Raw genomic sequence first — 24,620 nt, forward strand, 5'->3', positions numbered from 1 at the left:
GCTTTTATTACCTTTACCTTCTCCTTTCAAATCACAAAGAATCCCTTTCTGAAAGACAACCTGCCTTTTATTGGATTTCCTATTTACAAATCGGAAAGCAAAGAGAAAGAAACCAGGGTGAACACTGTATATTATGTATATATAGCACATCTGATACATTCATTATATTTCTGTCATAATTAACATGAGCAAATTTCCAGGCGCGTCGGACCTTCAAGAGGTTGGGGGCTAGGCATGGCGGGCAAGCGAGTTTGTGAACGGCAGGATTCGCACCAGGGCCCAAGAACCACCAACTGGGCAGGATTCTGCCTTTGAGCCTTGTTAACGAACACCATCCCAAGCACATCCTATAACCAAGGGCACACTAATGAGAGTCCAACGGGGTGGGGTGGAGGGTGGCCTGCAACAGCAGTTAAATTTAAGCTACCCAGCCACCCAAAAGGTTTGGAGCCTATTCAGTGATCTCTATATACAGACCAGGGGGGGGGGCTATGTACACAACTCAGGGGGGGCACGTGGAGAGCAAATGAAGAGGAGAGGCAGTTGAAAGCCCCTCCAAAATTGATGGGCCACTTCTGTAGCAACATGCACAAGCGCTCTCTTTGGGAGAAGCCGGAGACACACAAAGGCTTTTGCACCCGATGAGAAGCTGGTAGCTGAGGAACGGCTCCATTATCCATACTGGCCATATTGAGGCTCACAAGTGCAGGTGGCAAACATAGGGACTTGCACTGGGTGCTCTACCACAAAGAAACTTTTTGCATTTAAAAAAAAAAGCCCAGCGGCGCCAGGTTTCAAGCACAGCTAGGGTTCAGGCGACCATGTGATGACAACTCTGTACCCAAGGCAAATTGCTTACTGGTTTCCACAGGCAGGAGATTTCACAGTTGGGGGGGGGGGCGGTGAATGGGCAAACGAACTGTCCCATCAGTGCTGGTGGGGATCCTACCTATAGCACAAAAGCCTTCTAGGTTTGATGCATTTCTGTCAGGTCATCAAGATCCCCAGGATTTTCTAGGGGTGGGGATTCTTATACCCCTGTTTGGCTGCTGGGTTTTCAGGAAACGCAGCTCATCGAAGTCCTAGCGAGACGGCTCCCAGCTTGAAAACCAACCCCCAAACGAGCAAATCGGCAGTCACAGCACCAGCTTGTGAATGGGAACCAGACTCAAAAGAAGATCGTAGAAGAGTAAAATGCATTGTTGAGTTGCACTATATTATTATTATTAGCAGCAGCAGCAGCAAGCAACATATTGATGATCAGAGTCCAAGGACTTCAGCCACTCCCGTTCCTCTTCAAACAAGGCAAGTTTTTTGTGGCTGCGAATCACCCTCACCGCCTTGCGGTCAGGGACGAGTCCCTCCCAAAACGATCCAATAATCATAATTAAATCTGTCCCTTGACACGATAAGATAGTTGTCCGGCAAGGGCTGGCCAGGGTCCTGTAGAAAGTGCGTCCTGGGTCAAGCCTTGCCAGGCGACAGCCATCAGAAACACATTTCCTCCTTGCCCTGCCGCATCGCCCTGTCCAGCCTGATCCTGGCATAGAGGGGGGCTTCCTTTGGCAGGGACTGTCCAACCGCAAGAGCGAGTTTGCCCCCACCTCTCCCCACTGCAACAGCTGGATGTAGAAGCGGCTACGTTCACGATGCAATGGTAGAGCCGAGCTGCCGGCATGAGCAGAAGGAACTGCTAGCCACCGTCCCGGCCCGACCCAGGCCAGCAAACGCGTCCCATCCGTGGGCTCCTGGTGTCGGCCCCACTGGGCCCCCAGCCTTGGCTAGCAGCCCTCCTGCCAGCATGGCAGAGGACGGCCTGCGGTTTCAGCTGGGAAGGACACGCAAGGGGTGTGCATGGAGGGGGAGAGATGAGGCGGGAGGAGGGGAGGCGGCACGTGCCTGTCCGCCCGGCAGCAAGCTATCCCCCCGCGATGGCCCCTATGTGTAGAAGATGATCTCTGGAATCTGTCCGTCCTCCACGGACGTGCCATTGTTGTTGCCGGCGGCATAGCAGAAGGTGAAGCAGGTCTTGGCGCCCGTCGTCGGCGACTCGTGGATCACTTTGCGGAGCCCTTTGGTGCCGTAGTGGGAATCGGGGCCCTGGGCGAGAGAAGGGAGAGAGCATGTAAACAGACCTGGAGTCAGGCCCCCAAGGACGCCCACCTAGGCCAGCATCCTGCTCTCAGTGGCCGACCAAAGGCCCCAGGGGTAAACCCTCACACAGCAACAATCCCCTCCTGGGGTTTTCGGAGGCATTTTCCAAGGCCATCAATAGATTTCTTTGCCACAAATATGTCCGATCCTCTTTTCAAAGCTGCCTAAGCGGAGGTTAGTGAGCTCCACAGCTGCGATTTGGACCTGAGCAATAACAAGGCTGGCGACTCCACACACGAGAGACCTGCGTCTGATATTGGGGCTGAACAGTTCACTAGCCGTAAAGGGTGGTCCATGTTGGAGGGGGGGGGGGCATTTAGGAACCACTGTTAGAAATTACCCAGGCGCCAGGCACAATTGCGACCCTATGGAGATGTGAGCTACTGACATCTCCACTTGGCTGCCCCCTCCAACTTCCTTAAGCTTGTCAGCAGAAGAGTTTATTGATTGCAATGATCTCCCCCCTTTTTCTCCAAGGATTGCATGCTTCAACCCCCCCCCCCTCCTCAGTTAATCCCTACAACGACCCTGTGAGGTGGGCTAAGAGGCTGGGGCTGACTCCAGGGTCACCCAGTGAGCTTCATGACTGAGTGGGGATTTGAACCCTGATCTCCCAGGTCTGACACTAACTCGGGCATCCCCAAACTTTGGCCCTCCAGATGTTTTGGACTACAATTCCCATCATCCCTGACCACTGGTCCTGTTAGCTAGGGATCATGGGAGTTGTAGGCCAAAACATCTGGAGGGCCGCAGTTTGGGGATGCCTGCTCTAACTGCTACACCAGCCTGTCTTCCTAGAGCCCTTCTGCTGGGGGGGAAGCTCTATACATTAAGTAGGTTAATAAATAAATAGGGGGAAAGCCAAATGTCCCTGAGAGAAGGATCTGAAATATTTTCCTTGAAATTTGAATTTGTTTTATTCTGGAATGTTTTATTTGATGTTTTAATGTGTTGTCAACCGCTTTGGGATTTTTACTTTACAATATAAAGCGGTATAGAAATGAAATGAAAACAACTATTACCGCTATACAAACACCATGGGGGGGGGGGGAAGGCACATAGACATACCTCTGTTTAAGGTACCTTTTGGCGATTGGCTTATATATTCGAGTTTCTAACACCGTTAGGAGCCCACTTGCTATTCTACTCGCCCAAGACTACGAAAACAAGAACAAAACCACAGAAATGGGTGATTTGGGGCTAGTCACCATCTCTCAGCCAAACCTACCAGGCAGGTTTGTTGTGAGGATAAAATGGAGAGGAGCAAGAAGCATGTACAGTGGATGCTCGGGTTAGGCGCATGATATGTGCGGGAGGCATGTTCGCAACCCACAGCGCGGCATCTGCGCAAGCGCGGGTCGTGATTTGGTGCTTCTGCACATGCACAAAGTGAGATTTAGAGCTTTTGCGCATGCACGAGTGCCGAAACCCGGAAGTAACCCATTTCGGGACTTCCAGGTTCGGCGCGGTGCACAACCCGAAAACACGCAACCTGAAGCGGCCATAACCCGAGGTATGACTTGCAAAATATGTGGATATAAATGGAATAATAAACTTTTAAAATAAAATAATAAAAGGAACAGGCAGCTAGCAACCACAAGACCAGCCTTGGTAGGCTGTGGCGGTCCCCCTCCTCCTCACCTTCCCAAGCCAGGACAAAGCACGTCTTCAAAACCAAATATAAAAGAACCTGGAATGTTTGCACACTCTCCCGAAGGGCAGAAAAAGCTCCCCCCCCCATCAGCCCCCGTGCAGAGTTACCTTCAACGTGGCACAGGCTGTGTAGCTGACAGTGGGCAAGATCTCAACGGGCTCTTTAAACATGACCCGGAAAGTGTTGGAAGACCCATCGCAGCTGAACCCGGTGTCATTCTGGCCCAGGATTGTGTTGCTGTCGGTGTGAATAATCTGGGGGCGGGCAGAGAGAGAGAGAAAGAGAGAGAAAGAGAGAGAAAGAAAGAGAGAGAGAGAGAAAAAGAGAGAAAGGGTGAGAGGGAGAGAGGGAGAGAAAGAGAGAAAGAGAGAAAGAGAGAAAGAGAGAAAGAGAGAAAGAGAGAGAAGAGAGAAAGAGAGAGAGAGAGAAAGAAAGAAAGAAAGAAAGAAAGAAAGAAAGAAAGAAAGAAAGAAAGAAAGAAAGAAAGAAAGAAAGGGGAAACCTTTTAAACTCATGACATCTCTACAAATGAAGATGTAAACTCCTCTCCCTGGCCTAAAGAACCAGAATTCCGAGTCCACCTTGCCCAAACTTGGCCCTCTAGCTGTTTTGGGACTACGATTCCCATCATCCCTGACCACGGATCCTGCTAGCTAGGGAGGATGGGAGTTTTAGTCCAAAAGCAGCTGGAGACCCATGTTTTGGAAACAGATCTCGCCAATGCTGTCTGCTCTGCAGTATGCGTTCACATACACACACAGTTGTTTTTAACAACGTGAAATACTTTAAAAAATAAAAGTCAACCCACCCTGGATTATCCGGGGTTTCCCCTTTGCTATGGAGGCTCCAGGTGCAGCTGCCTTCGGGCCGCAGCCGTGCTGTGGGGTCTGCTGAGCTCTCTGTGGTCCACCCCCCCCCCGACTACTGCTCCACAGTCTCAGGCTTGGAGAGGAGGCTTTCCCCCTTCCCTCACAGGGCCAAAGTCCATTTTCAGCTGAAACGGGGCGGGGGTTAACACAGGAATCTTCCAAGGTACGCTCAAGACACTGGGCGCCCCACTTTTCTTCAAAAACAAGCATCTAAAAAGTATTGGCAGAAAAACTTCCCTCCGCTGCCTCCTGTCCCTGGGTGCCACACCTCCTCAACAACCATCATTTGGTGGGCGGACGGAAAAGTAGATGGGAGTCAGTTATGCCCCTCTCCCTTCCTCTCTCTCTCTCTCAGATCCCCCTTTTATCTGTTCACCTGCCTGGCCCCTCTTGTGGATCTTCGTCCCTGCCCCCCCCCAAGTCAAAACCTAGAGAGTTCTCTACCTGTATATTTACTTGATAATCTGTTGGGCCGTGGATGGATCCGTACAACCCGAATCCGACGATAAATATCCTTTTGTTGACAGAGAACCTGGAGGGTTGGAGAGGGAAAGTTAGCATCAAGCATAGAAGAATCCTGCTGGATGCAGGGAAGGAAAGGTTGCTCTGGGGGGGCTTGGGGGTATCGCAGATGATGCCGGGCTCCTGCTCTCAGCATCCCTGACACAGCGGCCAAGGTGGCCGGGGGGACAACACAAGGAGGAATCCAGCAACTCATGGAGGCAGTGTTAGAAACTCAATAAGCTAGGTGCCAAATGGCTCTTTAAACCAAAGTTACAGTCGCCAAAATGGAATGTCTAGTTGCCATTTGAGAGCAAGACAGCTCTAACGTCTTATTTTTTAAATGAGGGACTGACTGTGGATTCTCAGTTAAACATCTGGCTAGTTCAGATGCCTTGAGCTAGCTTAAAAACTTTTGAGAACTGAAAGAAGAAAAGTCCCTTGACCCAGGGACAGTCCACATATATACTGGCCTATTCCGACCTCTTTTTCTTAATGGTGACACAGACCATTCATAACTTAGGGATATTATTCACAACTGTGAGCAGGGCCGGGGGCCGGGAAGCAAAGACAAGCAACAACAAATTGCTATAACGTCGTTCCCTGCTCCTGCTCAGGATGCGCAGAAAAAAGCATTTTGGTTGCTGAAATTCATTCCGATTGGGCGGATAAAATATAAAATATAACTGATAGAATTCTACAGGATGGGGTATTAGTGCGTGAAAACAGTCCAGATCAGGCATTCCCAAACTGCGGCCCCTCCAGATGTTTTGGCCTACAATTCTCATGATCCCTAGCTAACAGGACCAGTGGTCAGGGATGATGGGAATTGTAGTCCAAAACATCTGGAGGGCCAAAGTTTGGGGATGCCTGGTCCAGATCCAAGGATCCCTGGATGGTGGAGATGTCAGGAGCCATCCTAGCACCCAGGCATCTTCACTTGGTCACAAATGGCCGGTATCCAGGTGCAAAGTGTGCCGGGAACCTCACGAATTTCGAGCACTGCCTTGAGGCTTGACAGGTTTCCCCTCCCCTGGTCTAAGAAGATGCATTCCCTTGTTCTCAGGAGAGGCGCTCTTTCATCTCTTGCCTGCAATAGGGAAATGCTGCCTTTTAAATCCGGGATGGAGAACCTCTTGACGCTCAAGGCGCTGGACTCCTGCCACCCATCACCCTTGACTGCTGGGAGTCGTAGTCTGGCAATGCCTGGAAGGCGCCAGGATCTGGGGAACCCCCCCAGTGCCTGCTCCGAGTGTTGCAGAAGCCTCCCTCCTAACCCAGCTGGACAAGCCACGGGAGAAGGCTCTCTGCCAGGGAGCAGGTGAGTGGCATCAGGGCCCAAGGTCCCACCTGATCCGGTCGCTGGTCCCACTGTACCCCCAGCGGCTCTCCACCTGCTGGAAGCGGTTGATGCTGCACTCCTTCCCACGCAGGCAGCAGCGGGGGCGGTCAATGAACTCCACCCGCGGCTTGGGGTTGACCGTGAAGTGCAGGAACAGGCTGACCACTTCGCGGTCGGTCAGGATGCCCGACTGAGCTGGCCCTGGGGAAAGGCAGCAGGAAACGTCAGCCACGGCTCTTCAACAAGGACAGCGGGAGCTTCAATTCCATGTTTACTGATTTTTTTACTTGGTCCCTCCCTGGCCACCTATCCTTGGTCTTTTAATTTCATTTCGCTTTTAATTTGTAGGCTGCCTTTCCATATTGCACGAGGCCGTTTACAAGCTGAAGAACCAACAAAACGTACAACGAAGCTCACGCGGCTTATAGCAACCCCGTCCGATGCAAGCAAGTCGTAATGAAAAATAAACAGCTTCTATTGAATAATGTAATGCTCAATAATCCATTTGGAATATAATATCACACAGCAAAAATAACTCTCAAACTATCACCAAATAATCACCTTCAATGATTACAACAAATCATTACTAGACTATAATCGATTACGATGACAGCAAGTCGCAAGACATAAATCACTACATTAAAAAAAACAACCGGTAAAAATATTGAATTGTCACAACCAAGTCACATCTGGCCAAGGGAATTTCGTAGTTTAATTGTGCTACCTGTGCAGTTAAAACTATGGGATTTGCTCCTGCCAGGCGCTGGGATGGTCACCAACCTGGGTGACTTCAAATGAGGATTAGACATATTCACTGAGGAGAAGGTGATTCATGGCTATGAGCTCCTACATCTATACTCTCTTCCCAACTGTCGGAGGAAGTAAATGCCTCCGAATACCAGGGTTTGAGAATCACAAGAGAGGAGAGTTGCTCTTGCACCAGGGTCCTGCTTGAGGGCTCCCTTTGAGGCACCTGGTTGGCCAATGTGGGAACAGGAGGCTGGACTAGGTGGGCCCCTTGTTGCCCTGATCCAGCTGCAGGACTCTTTAGGATGCTCTTACCCGAGAGAGAAAGAGGGAGAACACGCCTGGGCGTCATGGAGCAGATTGCTATGGGGAGCTAAAGCCAAGTTTAGTCCTAACTGCCCTGAGACCTGCAGGCATACGGCGATATACTACTACTACTAATAGTATCTCTCCACTCCAAAACTACAATTCACTGCTACCATGTTTCTAGGAAAGAGCTTACAAAGCTGACACACAACATAAAGAAAATAAGGACAGGAGAAATGACCCTCTCTTTTCCCCGCAATGCTAGAAATCGGGTTCATCTAATGAAACTGAAAGTGTTGGGTGTTGAGCTTTAAAGCCCTAAACGGCCCTGTATCACTGAAGGAGCATCTCCACCCCCATCGTCCAGCCCAGACACTGAAGTCCGCCTTGAATGTCTTCTGGCAGTTCCCTCACTGTGAGAAGTGAGATTACAGGGAACCAAGCAGAGGGCCTTCTCAGTGGTGGCACCTTCTGTGGAATGCCCTCTCAGCAGATGTCAAAGAAATAAACTACTACAGTATCTGACTTTTAGAAGACATCTGAAGGCAGCTCTATATTGGAAAAGTTTTAAATGTGTGATGTTTCACTGTGTTATAATTTGCTGGAAACTACCCAGAATGGCTGGGGTAACCCAGTCAGATGGGTGGCATATAAACTTCAACTTATTATTATTAGTAATAGTAGTAGTAGTATGCACAGGCACTAGGCTCTGGCCCCGCCCACCACTGTCCTGTGCCTCAGAAGGTTGTGAGGCCCTTGGCCTTATCCATCCCTGAATCAGATGTCCTTCCAACTTTGTTTCAAACAGAGGGCATTCCCATCCTACCTGGAGATGCTTTGCCACGGAGCAATGGCCCTTCCCCTCAACGATCTCCCTTTCTAACGCAGAGGTGGAATGGCCCTCTGTCCCAGATGCTTTAGCTGAGACTCCTGCATTGCAGGGGGCTGGGCTGGATGACCCTTGGGGGGGGGCTCCCTTCCAGCTCTACCATTCTGTGATTCTATGATGGACAGTGTCCTCCTGCCCATATCACACACACTCACACTTTATCCAAAATCCAGGGGGAGGGGGCAGTTGCTTCACAGCTTTTGTGTGCTGCCAACAGTTCCTGGCAGCAAAAACCCTTCAGCAAATATTTGCTTTGGAGGGAAAGGTATGGCAGCAGCACAGCTGCTAGTCTGTTCAGAAAGATCATGACTGCAGAGGCCGGATTCTCCACCCCAAGTAGTGTGTGTGAATGTTTGGCTGGAGGATGGCTGCCGAGCGAGGAACATCTCATCGCGTGCTGGAAAAATACCTGGTCAGAGCCAAGCCAGCGGGAGCTGCATCCACAATATACATTCACAGCACTCTTATACCACTTTTAACCATCACAATTTCCCCCAAGTAATACTGGGAACTGTGGTTTGCTAATAGTTTCCTCGCAGCAGCCACTGTGGTCTAGTAGCTGGAGTGTTGTATAAGATCTGGGAGATCAGTGTTCGAATTCCCGCTTGGCCATCAAGCTCACAGAGCGACCTTGCGGCCAGTAACTGCTTCTCAGCCTAACCTCCCTTGCAGTTAATCCCCTGTGGGGATTAAATGAGGAGGAGGAAGCATGGGCATCACCTTGAGCTTCTTGGGAGAAAATGTGGGATATAAATAGAACAATAGAATCACAGAGCTGGAAGGGACCCTGAGGACCATCTAGTCCAACCCCCTGTAAGGCAGGGACAGGCAGCTGTCCTGTATGGGGATCAAACCTGCAGCGTTGGGAGTTATCAAACAGGCTCCAACCAAATGTCCTACACATTCCTACATGTTCCAGTCACAAACCCCGTCGCTTTTGCTGATGAACCAGTCAATGAACTTGTATCAACACCAGAGATATTGGGAGGGGGGAAGGGGAGAGAGAGAGAGAGAGAGAGAGAGAGAGAGAGAGAGAGAGAGAGAGAAGGGGGTGCTACACCCTATCCGCTGAACCCCCTGGTTCTTGCAAGTATCCCCAGCCCTTCTGTCACAGCAGTTGCCCTCCAGAGCCCCACTGATGTGGGTTTTCAGGAGGGGGGGGAATAAATTGGAAAATTTCCCAATGCTGCCTCAAAATCAGCTGGGACCTGATTTAGCATCCTGCCCTCACGCTGGGCCAACCAGGTGTTCATGAGAAGCCTGCAAGAGATCTTTAAAAGATGCCGTTCATTATAACATGGAAACTAACCAGTTTGACTACTGTAGTTTCCATTGTGTTACTAATCCGTTTTTTAGAAACTGAATTTTCCCATGGGAAAAAAACGGCGGCAGCAAGCAGAGGAATATTTTCTGCTCCGCATCACTGCCTGGCTTCCCCCCTGATATCTGCCATCCACAGCAAGCAGCAAAAGTGCCTCTTTGTTTCCAGGAGGCAATTGTGGGGCTGCGCGAGCTGGCAGCACATGTAACTCTGCACATTTATTTTAATGGCTTTTATTTATCCTCAAGCAGCCTTGGGGAGAAAGGGAGCGGGCCGAAACGGCTTCCAGTGAAATAATCCACAGGGCAATTCAGGACTAGCTGTTGCTCTGTGAAAGGGAGCAAGCACCCTGTTTGCGTGCAGAAGGTCCCCGGTTCAATCCCCGAAGGCACCTCCAGGTAGGTCTGAGAAGGACTTCCTTCCCAAATCCCTAGAGAGCCACTGCCAGTCAGTGTGGACAATATTGAGCTAGATGGGCCAAAGGTCTGATTCGGCGTAAGGCAGCTACCTCTGTTCCTGTTTAAGTTGGCCTTTTATGGGTGACCATGAGGACTAGAACCTTAATTTACATTTAAGGGGAGGACCCTAGAGTTTGGCAGTAGAGCACCTGCTTCCCAGAAGGTCCCAGGCTCTTTTCTATATTAATTTTTTATTAAATTTCAGATTATTTTTTTAAAAAAACTTCAACTTTAATACTTATTTTCCTTAACGCTTAACTCCATGATGTTTTTGTTCCCACCCTTTTCTTCTGCTGCATTATGTGACATATTTACATCCCATACTTATTTCCTCTCTTGCAATCTTTCCCTTACGCTGCTTAAATTTTGAATCCTGCTTGCGACTTCATTCAGCTACGGTACTCCCTTCGAGTAGCCCAAAAGGGGACTCTGCATTTCAGTAACAGAAAGTCTGGGGTTCAATCCCGAGCATCTCTGGGCAGGGCTTGAAAGGGCTCCAGGGCTGACACCCCGGACCTGGGATAAGGCAGCCGCACAGGATCCTGTGACATTCAACCGTTAAGTCGCCAGACCCCTTGGGTTTAAAAGGAGGGCTCCCCGCTTACCCGCTGCGAACTCCTCAATGGTCATCAAGGGGAAGCGGATGAGGGAGAGGGCTTTGCCTAGGGTTTTCCGCTTGTTTTCTGGGACCACCTGCAGCTGCTGCCGCTGGCACTCGGCCTCTGACCACCGGACCACCGCGTTGAAGAGGCGCACCTCGCGGATGCCAAGGGTGTCCCTCTCCAGGACAGCCACCAGGGTATCTGTCGGGCAAGGAGAGTGGGGCGTCAGCTGCAGGCCCCGGCCAAATAAGGCTTGAGGGCAGCCACAGCCCTCCACAATGTTGCTGAGCAGCTCTTTCCATCAGCCACACCGGCTGCCTGCTCACGGTCGTTCCCCATCCCTGATCTGAGAAGAGGCATGCTTCCATTTCTTGCGCACAGCAGGAAATGCGACTTCTTTCTTGCAGGATCTAAGATGCTGACGGGACTCCAACTCCCATCATCCCAACCACTGACGATGCTGGGGCTTCTGGGAGCTGGTGCCCCCTGCCCCCTGAAGGGTCACAGGCTCCCCTATCCACACATTAGGGCAAACAGAGATAGCGTGGAGCTGTTTTTATTGCCATTTGTTCTTTCATCCAGAAAAGGAAGGAACCTGGGAGGTTCACTGGTTTTTGAAAGACAGCTTTGAGAAAAGTTTTGCAAACTGAACCAACTGCTCTGAATCGCAGAGAATTCTGGGGCAAATGCAGCTCTCATGTGAGGGCAAAGGCCAGGTCCTGCCAACCTCAGTGCTCAGACCTGAGCGCGTACTCTCCAGACGAGTCCCCCCAAACCCACTAGGGCTAAAAATCCTGCCATCCCTGAGCTGGCTATGGACGATGGGAGTTGTAGTTCAGCAACGCCCAGGGACACCCAAACTAACACATAAAGTGCCTTGCTGGGTGAAGCTGAAGTATCACCAGGTCAGTGGGACAGGAAGCTCACAGAGTTGCAACAGCAACACTCCTGACACAGCAAAGGCTGGCTGTTTTAGCAGGCAGCTTCACTCTCTCAATCTGATCTCCTCGCCAAGAAGACCAGAACTTTTCCCCCAAAGCAGCCTGACGATCGCTGCCACAGAAGAAGAACCAGGGCTCAAATCTGCACTGATCAGTCTCTGCACGTATGCAGAGGTACGCCGTGACGGAAGGAGGAAGGCCGCACATGGGGCAAGCCAGCCACCACTGCTACTGTTGGCTGCCCTGCCCTGTTCCCACTCGCCCTTTTCATCCAGCAAGGCTTGGGAGGAATGTAGCAGCACAAACGAGACCTCTGTTGGCAAGCGTCCTGTGTGCGCCAGACAATGGGCATTGTGGCATTCGGGTGGTGGAAGACGGAAGGACAGAATGTCCTCCCTGAAGCCTGACGCAGGGACTGACTTAGCTGGGACACAAAATACTGACCAATGAGGCTTGTCTCCTGGCTTACGTGTCATTTTGCTTCAAACTTGCATGCTTAAATGCTCCTGCATACATTTAAAATAAACAAACAAGACACACAATGCACATAGAAAAGTAGGATGTAGGGATAGGGCAAGGCCAAAACCCTTGACGCACAAGCTTTCTATGTGCAGGAATTTCTTAAAACAAGATATTGTATGGTGGAGCATTCAATCCTGCTGAGTTTCCCCACCGGCAGCCCAAAGGGGCTTCAGCGCAGACACAAATTGGCACAGCCTCAATCGGTTGTTTCTGGGATCAACTTGGGACCCCCAAAGGCTTGTATCCAAAACAACAAATGCACACACACCAGCACACAACACAACAACCATGAACTCCTGTGCCAATCTGCAGGAATCAGATTTGCAATTATGCACATCTGCCCAGGGGCACAGCAGGAACTCCCTCCCCTTTGCTGGAAGTCTTATTCTGCTACTTCTCCCTGCTGGCTGTTGCATGAACTGTTTGGCAGCATACTTTGCAGCCATGGGGACTAGCAACTTGGAGGTTGGTGTGGTATATATGCACATCATGAATTTGAAAATGCTCAGGGAGGATTCTGTGAATAGGACAGTGTCCTCTGCCTTTTCCTTTATTCACACAGGCTCAATTCCAGCCCTTTAGGAAGCCAGAACCCAAGCAGTACAGAGAATTATCCAAGCGACCGACCGATGCTACGATCCCCACTGAGCCTGCAACATGGACAACTCACCAAGGTCAATATCTGTGAAGCCTTCTGCGTTGATGGCGTCAGATGTGTTCTTATCTATGTTTTCCAGGCAAAGGCTTGCCAGCTGGGGCTCATCAAAGAGTCTGGCCTGAAAGACAGCCATCAGCCAGCAAGTGAAATAAAAATATACAAGGTTAATTAAAATTGGGGAGGGGGAGGGAGAAGGTAACTCTATGGAGGGCAGCAGCCAGAATGCGGCAGCTAGACTGGAGACTGGGAGCGGCCACCGGGACCATATAACTCTGGTCCTAAAGGATCTTCAATGCCTCCTAGTCCGTTTCCAAGCACAATTAAAAGTGTTGGTGCTGACCTTTAAAGCCCAAAACAGCCTCGGCCCAGTATACCTGAAGGAGAGTTTCCACCCCCATCACTCAGCCCAGACACTGAGGTCCTCCTCTGAGGGTCTTCTGGGGGTTCTCTCACTGCGAGAAGTGAAGTTACAGGAAACCCAGGCAGAGGGTCTTCTCAGTGGTGGCACCCACCCTGTGGAACGGCCCCTCCCATCAGATGTCAAGGAGATAAAGAACTACACAACTTTTAAAAGACAACTGTATTGGGAAGTTTTTAATGTGTGACGTTTTACTATGTTTTCATATGTGTTTGAAGCCGCCCAGAGTGGCTGGGGTAACCCAGCCGGATGAGCAGGGTATAAATAATAATAATAATAATAATAATAATAATAATAATAATAATAATAATAATAGATATTATCGTCTCTGAACTAAGAAGTTCTCGATGATGCAACCTTTCCCCATAGAGTTTGAAAGGCACTGTCTCAGCAAAGAACTGGGGGGCAGCTGAGGTCGGCCAGCACGGCCTACAGCACCTTTCCCAACCTGCCGCCCTCCAGATCAGTTGGGACTACCACTCGCGACAGCCTCCGCTGGCACAGAACCTCCTGTGCAAGCATACCTGCGTTAAGAGCATGAAGGCGTTATCTGCCCTGAGGTTCTTCTTGAGGAACTCCACACAGTGGGCTTCGAGCGCGGGGACGGCGTATTTCTTAGCGGTGTAAAGGGTCGTCATCACGGTCTCTGGCCCTATCTGAACCTCATCAGAATAGAGGAACCTGGGAGCGAGAGCAGGGAGGGCAGGAAGAAAGCACTGCTGCAATTAAAAACAAGGATTCTGACTTAAGATACAGCACTAGCATGGAATAGGTTAGCTGTTATGTATGAAGGGTTCTCCGTGCCCATAAATGGGAGGTGGGGGGGGGTCTCCATTTTGCACCTGACTCAGCAGCAGCCCAGTCACAGCACACCATCAGAAGCCTGAAGGTGTCTGCCTCCTCTTTCTTATAATTTTCAGGCACAAGGAGGACTAGAAAGCTCTTTTTAAAAAATTAAAGATGGACATCTTTGAGTGGAGAGCATGCTAGGCTGAGCAGAGCAGGTATGCTGGGATGCGTACAGTGGTACCTCGGGTTACAAACGCTTCAGGTTACAGACTCCGCTAACCCAGAAATAGTACCTCAGGTTACTCTGGCAGCCCGGCGGCAGCAGGAGGCCCCATTAGCTAAAGTGGTGCTTCAGGTTAAGAACAGTTTCAGGTGAAGAACAGACCTCCAGAACGAATTAAGTTCTTAACCAGAGGTACCACTGTACTTGCTAAATAACATTTATAGCTTGTTTTTGTATGTGCTAGAAGCTGCCTAGAGTGGTTGGGGAGACCCAGCCATAGGGGCGGGGTAATAATAATAAAATAATAATAATAATAATAATAATAATAATAATAATAATAATAATAGCTGCTTCCTAAGAGCACAATACTCCTCCATTTCAACTCTCAAGGTTGAGTGTGAGGATAATGTTAGCCTGAGAGGTAGTGACTTGCTCAAACTGCACCTGGCAAGCTTTGTGACTGAGGGTGGGATGCAATTTGAAGCTGGCTCTCTTCAGTCCTAGTCTGGCACTCTAACCACTACACCACACTGCCTCTCAAACAAACCTGGATCTTCAATTTTTGTTTGTTTTTAAAAAGAATATTCACTTGATTCAGTCTGGCTTTCCATGGGTTATTTAAAAGCTCGGTTTCCACGAGCTACACACACACACACACACACACACACACACACACACACACACACAAATCCACCATCCACCCCAGGTACCTGGGAGTAACTTACTCTTATTTGCTTTTATGCTGTATGGCTATGCTTGTTTTATTAGTTGTTTTATTAGTTGGATTGCTTTTAACAACTGTTACATTTTTAGGTGTTTATTGTACTCAGTGAACTGTTGGAAACTGCCCTAGGGGGTCAGGTCGACATGACAAAGGAGGATCGACAAACTGCATAAATAAACAATAAATGAAATAAAACAAACTCCTTGTGGATTGCAGCCAAAAAACATTGGAGCTGAAATGTTCATTGAAACTCGTCTCACACACCAAAATCCCGGTTCTAGTAAAGCAGGAAGCTGCCTCATACCAAGTCAGGAGACTGGTTCTGTCTAACTTAGTACTGTACACACTGACTGGCAGCAGCTCTCCAGGGTTTCAGACTCAGGGTCTTTTCCTCACCCCCTTGCTGCAGATGCCATGGGATGAATCAGGGAGCTTCTCTTATGAGGAATGGTTGAGGGAGTTGGGAAAAGAGGAGACACGAGAGCCATCTTCCAATATCTCAGGGCTGTCACATGAAGGAGGGAGCAAGTTTGTTTTCTCCAAACCAAAGAAGCAAGAAAGGAGATTCAGACTCAAAATCAGGAGAAACTTTCTGATGTTAAGAGCTGCTCCACAGTGAAATGGTCTCCCACATTCCCACTCTCCTTCCTTGGGAGATTTTTAAGCAGAGGCTGGATGGTCATCTGTCCTGGATGCTTTAGTTGAAATTCCTGCACTGCAGGGGGTCAGACTGGAAGGCCCTTGGGGATCCCTACAACTCCCATCAGCCCCACCAATGCCTGGAATGGCACCATGTTGGCGAAGGCAGGCCCAGTGGTAAAGGGACAACCTTAAAGACAAATCTCTCAGTCTCTTAAGGCTGCCCAGGTCTCAGAAGAACAGCCCTGCTACCTCGTAAGAGAAAAGGACTGCTCAAGGACTTACAGGAAGGAGGGAGATGGAAAAGAGAACTTCAACAGAAAAGCAAAGGCCGGCTGTGGGACAGGAGGCCAGTTTAAGGTGTTGCACAGAATCTGAAGGTTTGGCGTCTTGAGAATCCTCCCCCAAAATTTCTATATAACCATGAAAGCTAATGCCTTTTAAAAAATAAAATTTTAAAAAGCAGAAGGGAAGCAAGCGCTCCGCTGTTAGAATCCAGCCCCTGGAGAGCGATTGGCTGGTGTTTCTTTGGAGAATTGTGTTCCTTCTGAGGAAGCGGGGGCTTACTTCAGCAAAGCAAGGAAAGCAGCCGGTTCCACGTCGGGTAGTTCTATCTCGGAGGACGTTGTAGCCATCCCGCCATTGAACATGGCATCAAAGACCGCGCTGCCCACAGCCAGCACAAACCTGACATTTGGAAAGAACAAACAAGAAGGTTCCGGCGTTGACTGGATTGTACTCTGAACCTTGTCCATTCCCCACAAGAAGAACCACAAATTAAGATTTTGCTATAACCGTATTGCACAGTGTGCTCTTCCTCCTCAGAACCTCTGGGGCACAGCTCACACAACAGAGCAATAAAAACAATGTTTAAAAAAAGGGAACAGACTTAGATCAGGTTTCTTTACATTGTGGTTGCTATCAACATATCAGGCACCCTATCAACCATGTGGTATAAAATGATACCTGGATGTTACACAAATGTATTGAAAACTACCCTCTTCAGCCCTTCAAACAGGCTGCCCAAAGGTGTTTTTCAACATAAAAGAACGAAGCATGAATAAAAACATGACTTCCAAATTCAGGCATTGTAAAAAATTGCATGTTTGTTTTTACAGTGCAAGTTATGAATATTTAGACTACATTAAGAACTTAAGTAAAACCCAACAGGCTTTTACTTCATCTAAACCACGGAGAAACATCCACCTGCCATGTGCAACTACCAGCCTTTGCTTCTGTAAAGTTCTGGACCCTCCACCTTCAAAGCAATGATCTTGCTTAGTGTCCTTAACACGTGGAGGGCGAGGGAGAGAGAACCACGCAGAAACTTTCAGACCACAATTTCTGCCCTGACACTAAGCAGATATCAGTTCCATAGTGTAAAAGGGCACAGGAGCTTGCACGATCAGATGGGTTTTTTGATTGCGCTCCTGGGAACTACAAAAGCTCTATTTATCTGCAAACAGATACGCTTTTAACTGCCACAGCAACCAATTAGCAGACAAGGTTGCTCAGAAAACGCATGGCGTAAAACACTTGTAGAAATTAATCCATTCCAGCCGAAGACTGGATCATTTTTCTTGCCAGAAAGCAAGGAACAACCAGACACTCAGAATGAACATCCTTGTGGTTCAAAATCGACAAATTTATCTGCCAATAGCAAAGAGTTCTGTAACAAAAGCAAGCAAGCCGAACACAGACTGGCTGCATCCTTCCTGGGGCCTTTCTGTATGTGAAGTGAACACTATGGTGCCCCTCCTATAAAGCTATCAGTGGACCTAGGTAATTTAGAATTATGGTGGCATATTTCTAGGGCGTTTCCCCCTAGTTTTGGGTAATAAGTGGGTAACCAGCCACAACTCGGAACCTCTAACATGCCAGAATTGGGGCTCACTCCTTGCTAGCTTACAGCTCTGCCTGCAGGTGCAACAGGAAAGCCAGCTGCAAATAAGCAAACTGTGTGGGCTCACTCATTTCATTTCTAGTCTGCTTCCCATTCAATACAATCCCACAGCACAGTGCAATCGGATAAATCCTAGTGAGATCCATAATTCATTTTAAAAAACCAATAGCATAAGACAACAACACAGTCCAGCGAGGATGCATTTGCGAACTCTTGGGAACCTAAGACTCAGCCTTATGTAGGGCCTACACTGGCTTGCAGCGGCTCTCTAGGATTCCAAGCAGGGACCATTCACAGCCCTACCTGGAGATGCCAGGGATTGAACTCGGGACCTTCAGCATCCCCCTTCAAACCCCACCCCACAGATGCTCCCTTGTGGGTTTCACAGCCATTTGTCCCTATGGAGCCCTCTTCCACCCCACAGCCCTTCTCAGCAGAAAAAGCCTGCAGCAGCCGCCCCCCCCCCCACACCCTCTCTCTCTCTGACCCACAACTGCCCCCTCTCCCTAGCTTTCTGTCCCATAACTTTATCCATATTTTCATAACAAACAACAACTACCAGTATAAAGAACAGCCAAGTCCATCACATCACATCCAAAGCATGACGGCCTACGGGAGGGGTGTGTGTGTGTGCACAGCACAGTTCTCTCCACCCCACAGCCATACTCAAAACCCCACTGAATCTCCCCCCCCCCAATAAAAACTTGCCCTTAAGAGCCCTCCTAATTTAACTGTTCTCGGCCTCCCCCTTGAAAAAGACCCATGACTCTGTAACAGGCCACTACTCCCCATGGCCATTCCCCCTTTCCCGCCCCTTTAAGTAGGTCAGCGGGGGGGGGGGTGTCCCTCCCCTCTTGCCCCCCAACCAGGGGTGCCATCTTGAATAAAAATGGGGGGGGGGGAGGAAGATAAGCCCTGCCCTGTATAATTGGTCACAAGACATAGTGCACTCACACTATCATTGACTTGGGTGTGGGTGGGTGGGTGACCCCCCCCCTCAAATATATTATTCATTCATTCATTCATTCATTAAATTTGCGGACCACCTACTCCCGCAGCTCTCAGGGCGGTTGCAACACAAAAACACAATATAAAAACGCTAATACTGTAATACGTAATTTATTTGTGCCCCACCCATCTGACAGGGTTGCCCCCAAATACATAAACAACAACAACAACCACCCGACAACCCACCTCCCCCTGCTATGCATTTCTATCGATTTCTATTGATTTTGCGGGGGGGGGGGGGAAACTTGGCTACGCCCATGCTCCTCCGCCCCCAATTGGGGGGGGGCTCCGACGTAAATAAAATCTATGGGGGGGGGGCTCGCCTGCATGATCGACGTGAATAAAATCCAGGGGGACCGACCCTCCCCAGACGCCGTGCATTCGAATGGCCCGTTACCTTTTTGTTTTGAGGTGGGGGGGGGGGCGGCGGCCCTCAAACATTTTAAGTGGAGGGGGGGTAGAGAGCCCCCTTTCTTCCCTCCCCCTAACAGCGTTTGAAGGGCGATTCCCCCCCCCATCGACTTGGGGGGTGGGGGGGGTCAAGGCTATTGCTGGGGTTTCCGCGCCCCCTTCTTACCTGTGGGCGGGGAGGCGCTGGGCCCCCGCTCGGCCTTTCCCCACCAAGAAGTGGACGTCGCTGAGCACCTCGTTGTTGAAGAGGAAGGCGAAGCGCTCCTGCACCGTCGGCTTCGTCGCCTGCCAGTTGTAGGCCGGCTCGCGGGGGCCCAGCGAAGAAGACGGCGGAGGAGGAGGAGGAGGAGGGGAAGGGGAAGGAGGAGAAGACGGCGAAGGAGGGGAAGCAGCCGCCGGGGCCGCCGGACACGACGACGACGAGGCCGGCAGAGGGTTCCCGACGCCTCCTCCGCGGTGGTTGTGCGTGAGGGGAGAAGAGGCCGCCGGCGGGCCGCCCTGAGGCGGAGGAGGCGGCGGTTGGTGCTGTTGCTGCTGCTGCTGCTGCTGCTGAGGCGACGCCGCGGCTGAGGTAAAAGACGGCGGGAGGCCTCCGCCCGCCACGGGCCCGGCGCCGGCCGCCATTTTGCGAGGGGCGGCGGCCGGCTGAGGAGGAGGAGGGAAGAAGGGCGAAGGGGCCGGCGGAGGAGGAGGGAGGCGGGGAAAGAGGAGGAGGGAGGCGGGGAAGTTCACGGGCGCCTCGGGGAACGTTCAGACGCGACGCCGGGAGGGTCGCCAAAGACACGCGCGCGCGGGGAGGGGGTTACCCCCCGAAGGCCATCCAGTCTGACCCCGCCGGCGAAATGCACACGGAGTAAAGGCCACCTCCCTACCCATGAATCGTCGAATGAGTTGAATCGTCGAATGAGGGGAACTCCCAGGGTCATCCAGTCTGACCCACCCTCCCCGCAATGCAGCTGAAGCATCCCTGACAGATGGCCATCCGACCTCTGCTTACAAACCGCCAGGGAAGGAGGATGGTGATGGTGATAACGATCACAACTTTATTCTTTATACCTCGCCCATCTGGCTAGGTTGTTTCAGCCATTCTGGGCTGCTTCCAACACAGTAAAACGTCAAACATTAAAAAGCTTCCCTATACAGGGCTGTCTTCAGATATCTTCTGAGATAGTTATTTATCTCCTTGACATATAGGGCGTTCCGCAGGGCAGGTGCCACCACCGAGAAGGCCCTCTGCCTGGTTCCCTGTAACCTCACTTCTTGCAGGAAGGGAACCACCAGAAGGCCCTTGGAGCTGGAGCTGGAGCTGCTCCTTTGGGCATAGAGGACCGAGGCTATTTAGGGCTCTAAAGGTCACATATGGAACGTACTGGGAGCCAATGAAGATCATTTAGGACCCGTGGTACCATATTGCCCCGAATATAAGGCGCACCTATAAAATAGGAGTGGGGGAGGAGAAAAGGGGGGGAACCTAAATATAAGCCGCTCCTTTCCTCGCTGCTCATGACTCGTGAATATAAGCCACACTTTAACTTTTCACAGTCAGAATTTGTGAAAAAAGTGAGGCTTATACTCAGGCCAATACGGTATATGGTCCCGGCCTCTCGTAGTCACCAGTCTAGCTGCTGCATTCTGGATTGGTTGTCATTTCTGAGCCACCTTCAAGGGTAGCCCCACAGAGAGCGCATGGCAGTAGTCTAAGTGGGAGAAAAACAGAGCATGGACCACTCTGGTGAGACACAGAGCAGGCCAGGAGGGTTTCAGATGGAGCTGGCAGACAGCCGCCCTGGATGCAGAACTGACCTGGGCCTCCATGGACAACTGTGAGTCCAAAATGACCCCCAGGCTGCATACCTGGTCCTTTAGGGTCACAGGTACCCCATGAAGGACCAGGAAGTAAACCCCTTGTTCGCCCAAAACAGCACTTGTCAGGATTCAACCTCAATCTGTTAGCTTAAAGGAAGGAGAGTCCACCACCTCCCAAGGGGGAACAATCCACTGTTGAACAGCTCTTCCTGATCTTTAGAGTTGGAAGGGACACCCAAGCATCATCTAGTCCAACCCCTTGCAAAGCTGGGATCTCAGCTAAAGAGTCTCTGATACCGGTAGGCAGGGGTACCAACTTGAATAAAATATTGTCGGGGGGGGGGGTTGAGATGAGCTCCACCCTGCATAATTACATAACATAACATCACACACACACACACACACACACACACTTGAATGGAAACTCAGCTCAACTTTTTTTGGGGAGCAGATCCCTCAAATATTTTATTTGGGGGGCGCGCAAAGGGACCCCAATCCCTAGGAGTTGGCTCCTATGCTGACTGGTGGCCGTCCAACCTCTGCTTAATAACTTCCATTAAAGGAGAGTCCTCCACCATGCAAGGGAGGCAGTTCCACCATCAAAACTACAGTTACCAGAATTCTTGAAAGCCATAACTGCTTTAAATAGTTTGATACACCTTTCAATGCATAGTGCATATGAAGCCACAGTGGAAAGGAAATGTAATGGGAGCACCATCCTTCCTTCATTAAAGAAACACACCAACTGAACACTAGAGGTTGCTGCAGACCGCAGGATGAACAGACGTGGTAAAGGAGAGCTAGCTTCTGCCTGCAGATTAAAAACATCGTAAAAATAAATCTGGAGCTGCCAGGTGGTACACACACAAACACACACACAGGGACTATTACGTTGCAATCCCTATGCATACATTTCACTTGGAAGCAAACCTTGTTAACTTCCCTATCACTTGATGTACAAAATCTCACAGCTACAATTCAGCAAACCTTCTCATGCCATTTTAGACCAGCGTGCAGTGTTTTTGCGTAGCTGCTCCCCCTTATTTTGACATCCATTTTTCTTCCTCCTCCGAAAGGGAGGTGCTTTGTCCCCGGTTTTGTTTGTGTGCATCACCGAGAGCGCTTTCCAAGCAGTATGAAATAAATACCGCAAGATTACCTGTCCTCCTGTGTCGGCTCTGGAACTACCACCTCCAGAGTTGTTGCCACCCTAGGAGCAAAGGGGCATTTTAAAGAAGTGCCCCCTTCCATTGGAGGCACAGTGGAAGAAGTGGCAAGACTTAGGAACAGTGAATCATTCCAATATAACGCTGGGAATCTTCTCCAAGTTCTGCAGTGTTCCTCTCCTGATCCCAGGGATAGAACAAGCCAGCACCCGAATGAATAGATCAGACTTAAGGGTTAAGGAAGGCAGCCAACCCTACAAAGATGCAGATTTCTATGTGATTACAGAGGGTTATTTTCAGCGGACTTGTCAACAGTCCTTCCATGTGCCCAGAGGCTCTCCTTGCCGTTTGGAGAGGTGCAAGACACCCATCGTGACATCTAATCTTTCTGCCCAACTCAGCCTGCCTTTGGACAGTTTCTTTTTAAACTTTGTGATTCACGGGTGAACCCTCTGGTAAGCACAAGTTTGCTGGTAACAAACAAACAAAAAACTCTCCAAATGTACTAAAGACACACACACCCGTCTCTCTTGAAGGCAGAGAGAAAAATAAGGTTTTATTACTAAGCAGAAAGCTGACAGCGAAATTACGATATCAAAACGATGAACTTTTCATAGAAGAATACAGGCCTTTCATGGACTGTTTGGAAAAGCATTACAGACACAATGAAACTGTGGGCAGGATTCGAGAAAAGCAATGGAAGAAAAATGGCAAAATGGAGGATTTCTTTGCAATAGATAAAGATATAATGCAGTAGGTTTGAGTAAAAACACTCTACAGATGAGGGTGGAATGTCAACTCGTGAACCAATGTAATTATCTGATTTGAAGGTCATTGTGAAAACATTGGGGGAGTTAATATTGCACAGAATTGTTTTATTTGGTTTCTTACCCACCGTTCACTCTTAACATCCCAGGGTTGCCTGCATATATTCAACAATTAAATACATGTATAAAAAAATACTAGTCACAAGAATAGGGTGGGTCCTAAAAGATACTTATAGCTCAAGCATCAAAAGATCAGACTTAAAGAGGTGAGTCACAGAGAAAAAACCAGAAAGCAAAAACTCTTTTCGAAATGTGCTTGAAATAGCTGTGTTCGCCTTATTTATAACCTGGGCCTCTTGCTCACCTGTATGGAAGCTTTGACATCCAAGGCTGCTACTCTTGAGAATCACAGTCGCTGGGGAGGAGGAACAGGGAGATTGCCAAGGTGATCATGCTCCGCTGGTGAGTTTCCCAGAAGCATCTAGACAACTGCTGTATCCAAGATGTTGGAGCAAATGAGTCTCTGGTCTGATCCCGCTACAGGGTTCGTCTGACATTTTTACATGCACCACCCTTTATCCAGCGAGCTCTACAAAGCTGTGTACCTGCCACCACCAACACAATTCATTTTACCCCCTACAACAACCCTATGGGGTAGATTGCACCAGGAAGTAGCAACTGTCCTAAGGTTACCTTGACATTCATTCATGGCCCTGAGATGATTTAACCAGAGTGTATGGAGTGATGTATGGAAGTGAGAGCTGGACCATAAAGAAGCCTGATTGCCGAAAAATTGATGCTTTTGAATTATGGTGCTGGAGGAGACTCTTGAGAGTCCCATGGACTGCAAGAAGATCAAACCTATCCATTCTGAAGGATATCAGCCCTGAGTGCTCACTGGAAGGACAGATCCTGAAGCTGAGCCTCCAATACTTTGGCTACCTCATGAGAAGACTCCCTGGGAAAGACCCTGATGTTGGGAAAGATTGAGGGCACAAGGAGAAGGGGACGACAGAGGGCAAGATGGCTGGACAGTGTTCTCGAAGCTACCAACATGAGTTTGACCAAGTTGTGGGAGGCAGTGGAAGACAGGAGTGCCTGGCGTGCTCTGGTCCATGGGGTCACAAAGTGGCGTACACAACTAAACAACATGGAATGCAAGTACCTCTGGTGGGGGAAGATACGTCCTTCTCCTTCTGGGGCAGTTTGTCCACCTTTGGTCCCCACCAGCATTCAGCTCTCACCTGTGACTCCTAGAAGCTGCCAGCAGGCGACAGTGGCCACAATCCCGGGAATGAGGCCGCCCAGAGTGGCAGGGGCAACCCAGCGAAGATGGGCGGCATATAAAATTCAGTGCTGGCGAACGCAGCGGTTTTTCACCCCCAGAGCTGCATCCCACCCCAAGGCTTGAAGTTCCCCACCCACTGGGCTTTGCAAGAACTACAGATAGCCCTTGGGGAAAAGACTGCAGCCACACTGCTCCTCTCTCTGGCCCTGCTTTTGCCACGCTACCTGAGGCAAAGCAATGATTTAGCCTATCACCACATAGGGCAGGATCTGTGTAATGACCACGCCACCACACCCGTGGTGCGCAGTTGCATCCACTCTCGACTCATATGGTCATCACCACCATCATTTTATGGTTTATACCCCGCCCATCTGGCTGGGTTTCCCCAGCCACTCTGGGTGGCTCTCAGCAAACTATTAAAAATAATGTCAGGTCAGACGTTAAAAACTTCTCTGAACAGGGCTTCCAGTCCCAGGCTGACCCTTCTCTTTAATGATGGTGAACTGGTTGCTAG

General features: G+C 49.8%; 1 protein-coding gene across 4 annotated transcripts; it reads right to left on the minus strand.

Annotated features, from left to right (window-relative positions):
* Positions 1-510: 510 nt before the first annotated feature.
* Positions 511-19,743, minus strand: BTBD2 (BTB domain containing 2). Of its 4 annotated transcripts, XM_060275403.1 has the most exons (10): positions 19,246-19,743; positions 16,325-16,444; positions 13,907-14,063; positions 12,977-13,082; positions 10,847-11,044; positions 6,529-6,721; positions 5,122-5,209; positions 3,916-4,062; positions 3,223-3,311; positions 511-2,100 (listed from the first exon to the last, which is right to left on the minus strand). In XM_060275403.1, exons 1-10 carry the CDS (start codon positions 19,701-19,703, stop codon positions 2,058-2,060), a joined length of 1,599 nt encoding a protein of 532 aa, XP_060131386.1. In that variant the 5' UTR covers positions 19,704-19,743; the 3' UTR covers positions 511-2,057. The 4 variants fall into 4 exon arrangements, with proteins under 4 accessions (XP_060131386.1, XP_060131385.1, XP_060131384.1 ...); XM_060275402.1 differs by lacking the exon at positions 3,223-3,311 and having other exon boundaries at positions 5,134-5,209; positions 19,246-19,742; XM_060275401.1 differs by lacking the exon at positions 3,223-3,311 and having other exon boundaries at positions 19,246-19,742.
* Between the last annotated feature and the right edge of the window lie 4,877 nt (positions 19,744-24,620).

The sequence above is a fragment of the Zootoca vivipara genome, chromosome 6 (genome assembly GCF_963506605.1).
Source record: "Zootoca vivipara chromosome 6, rZooViv1.1, whole genome shotgun sequence".
Taxonomy (NCBI): Eukaryota; Metazoa; Chordata; class Lepidosauria; order Squamata; family Lacertidae; genus Zootoca; species Zootoca vivipara.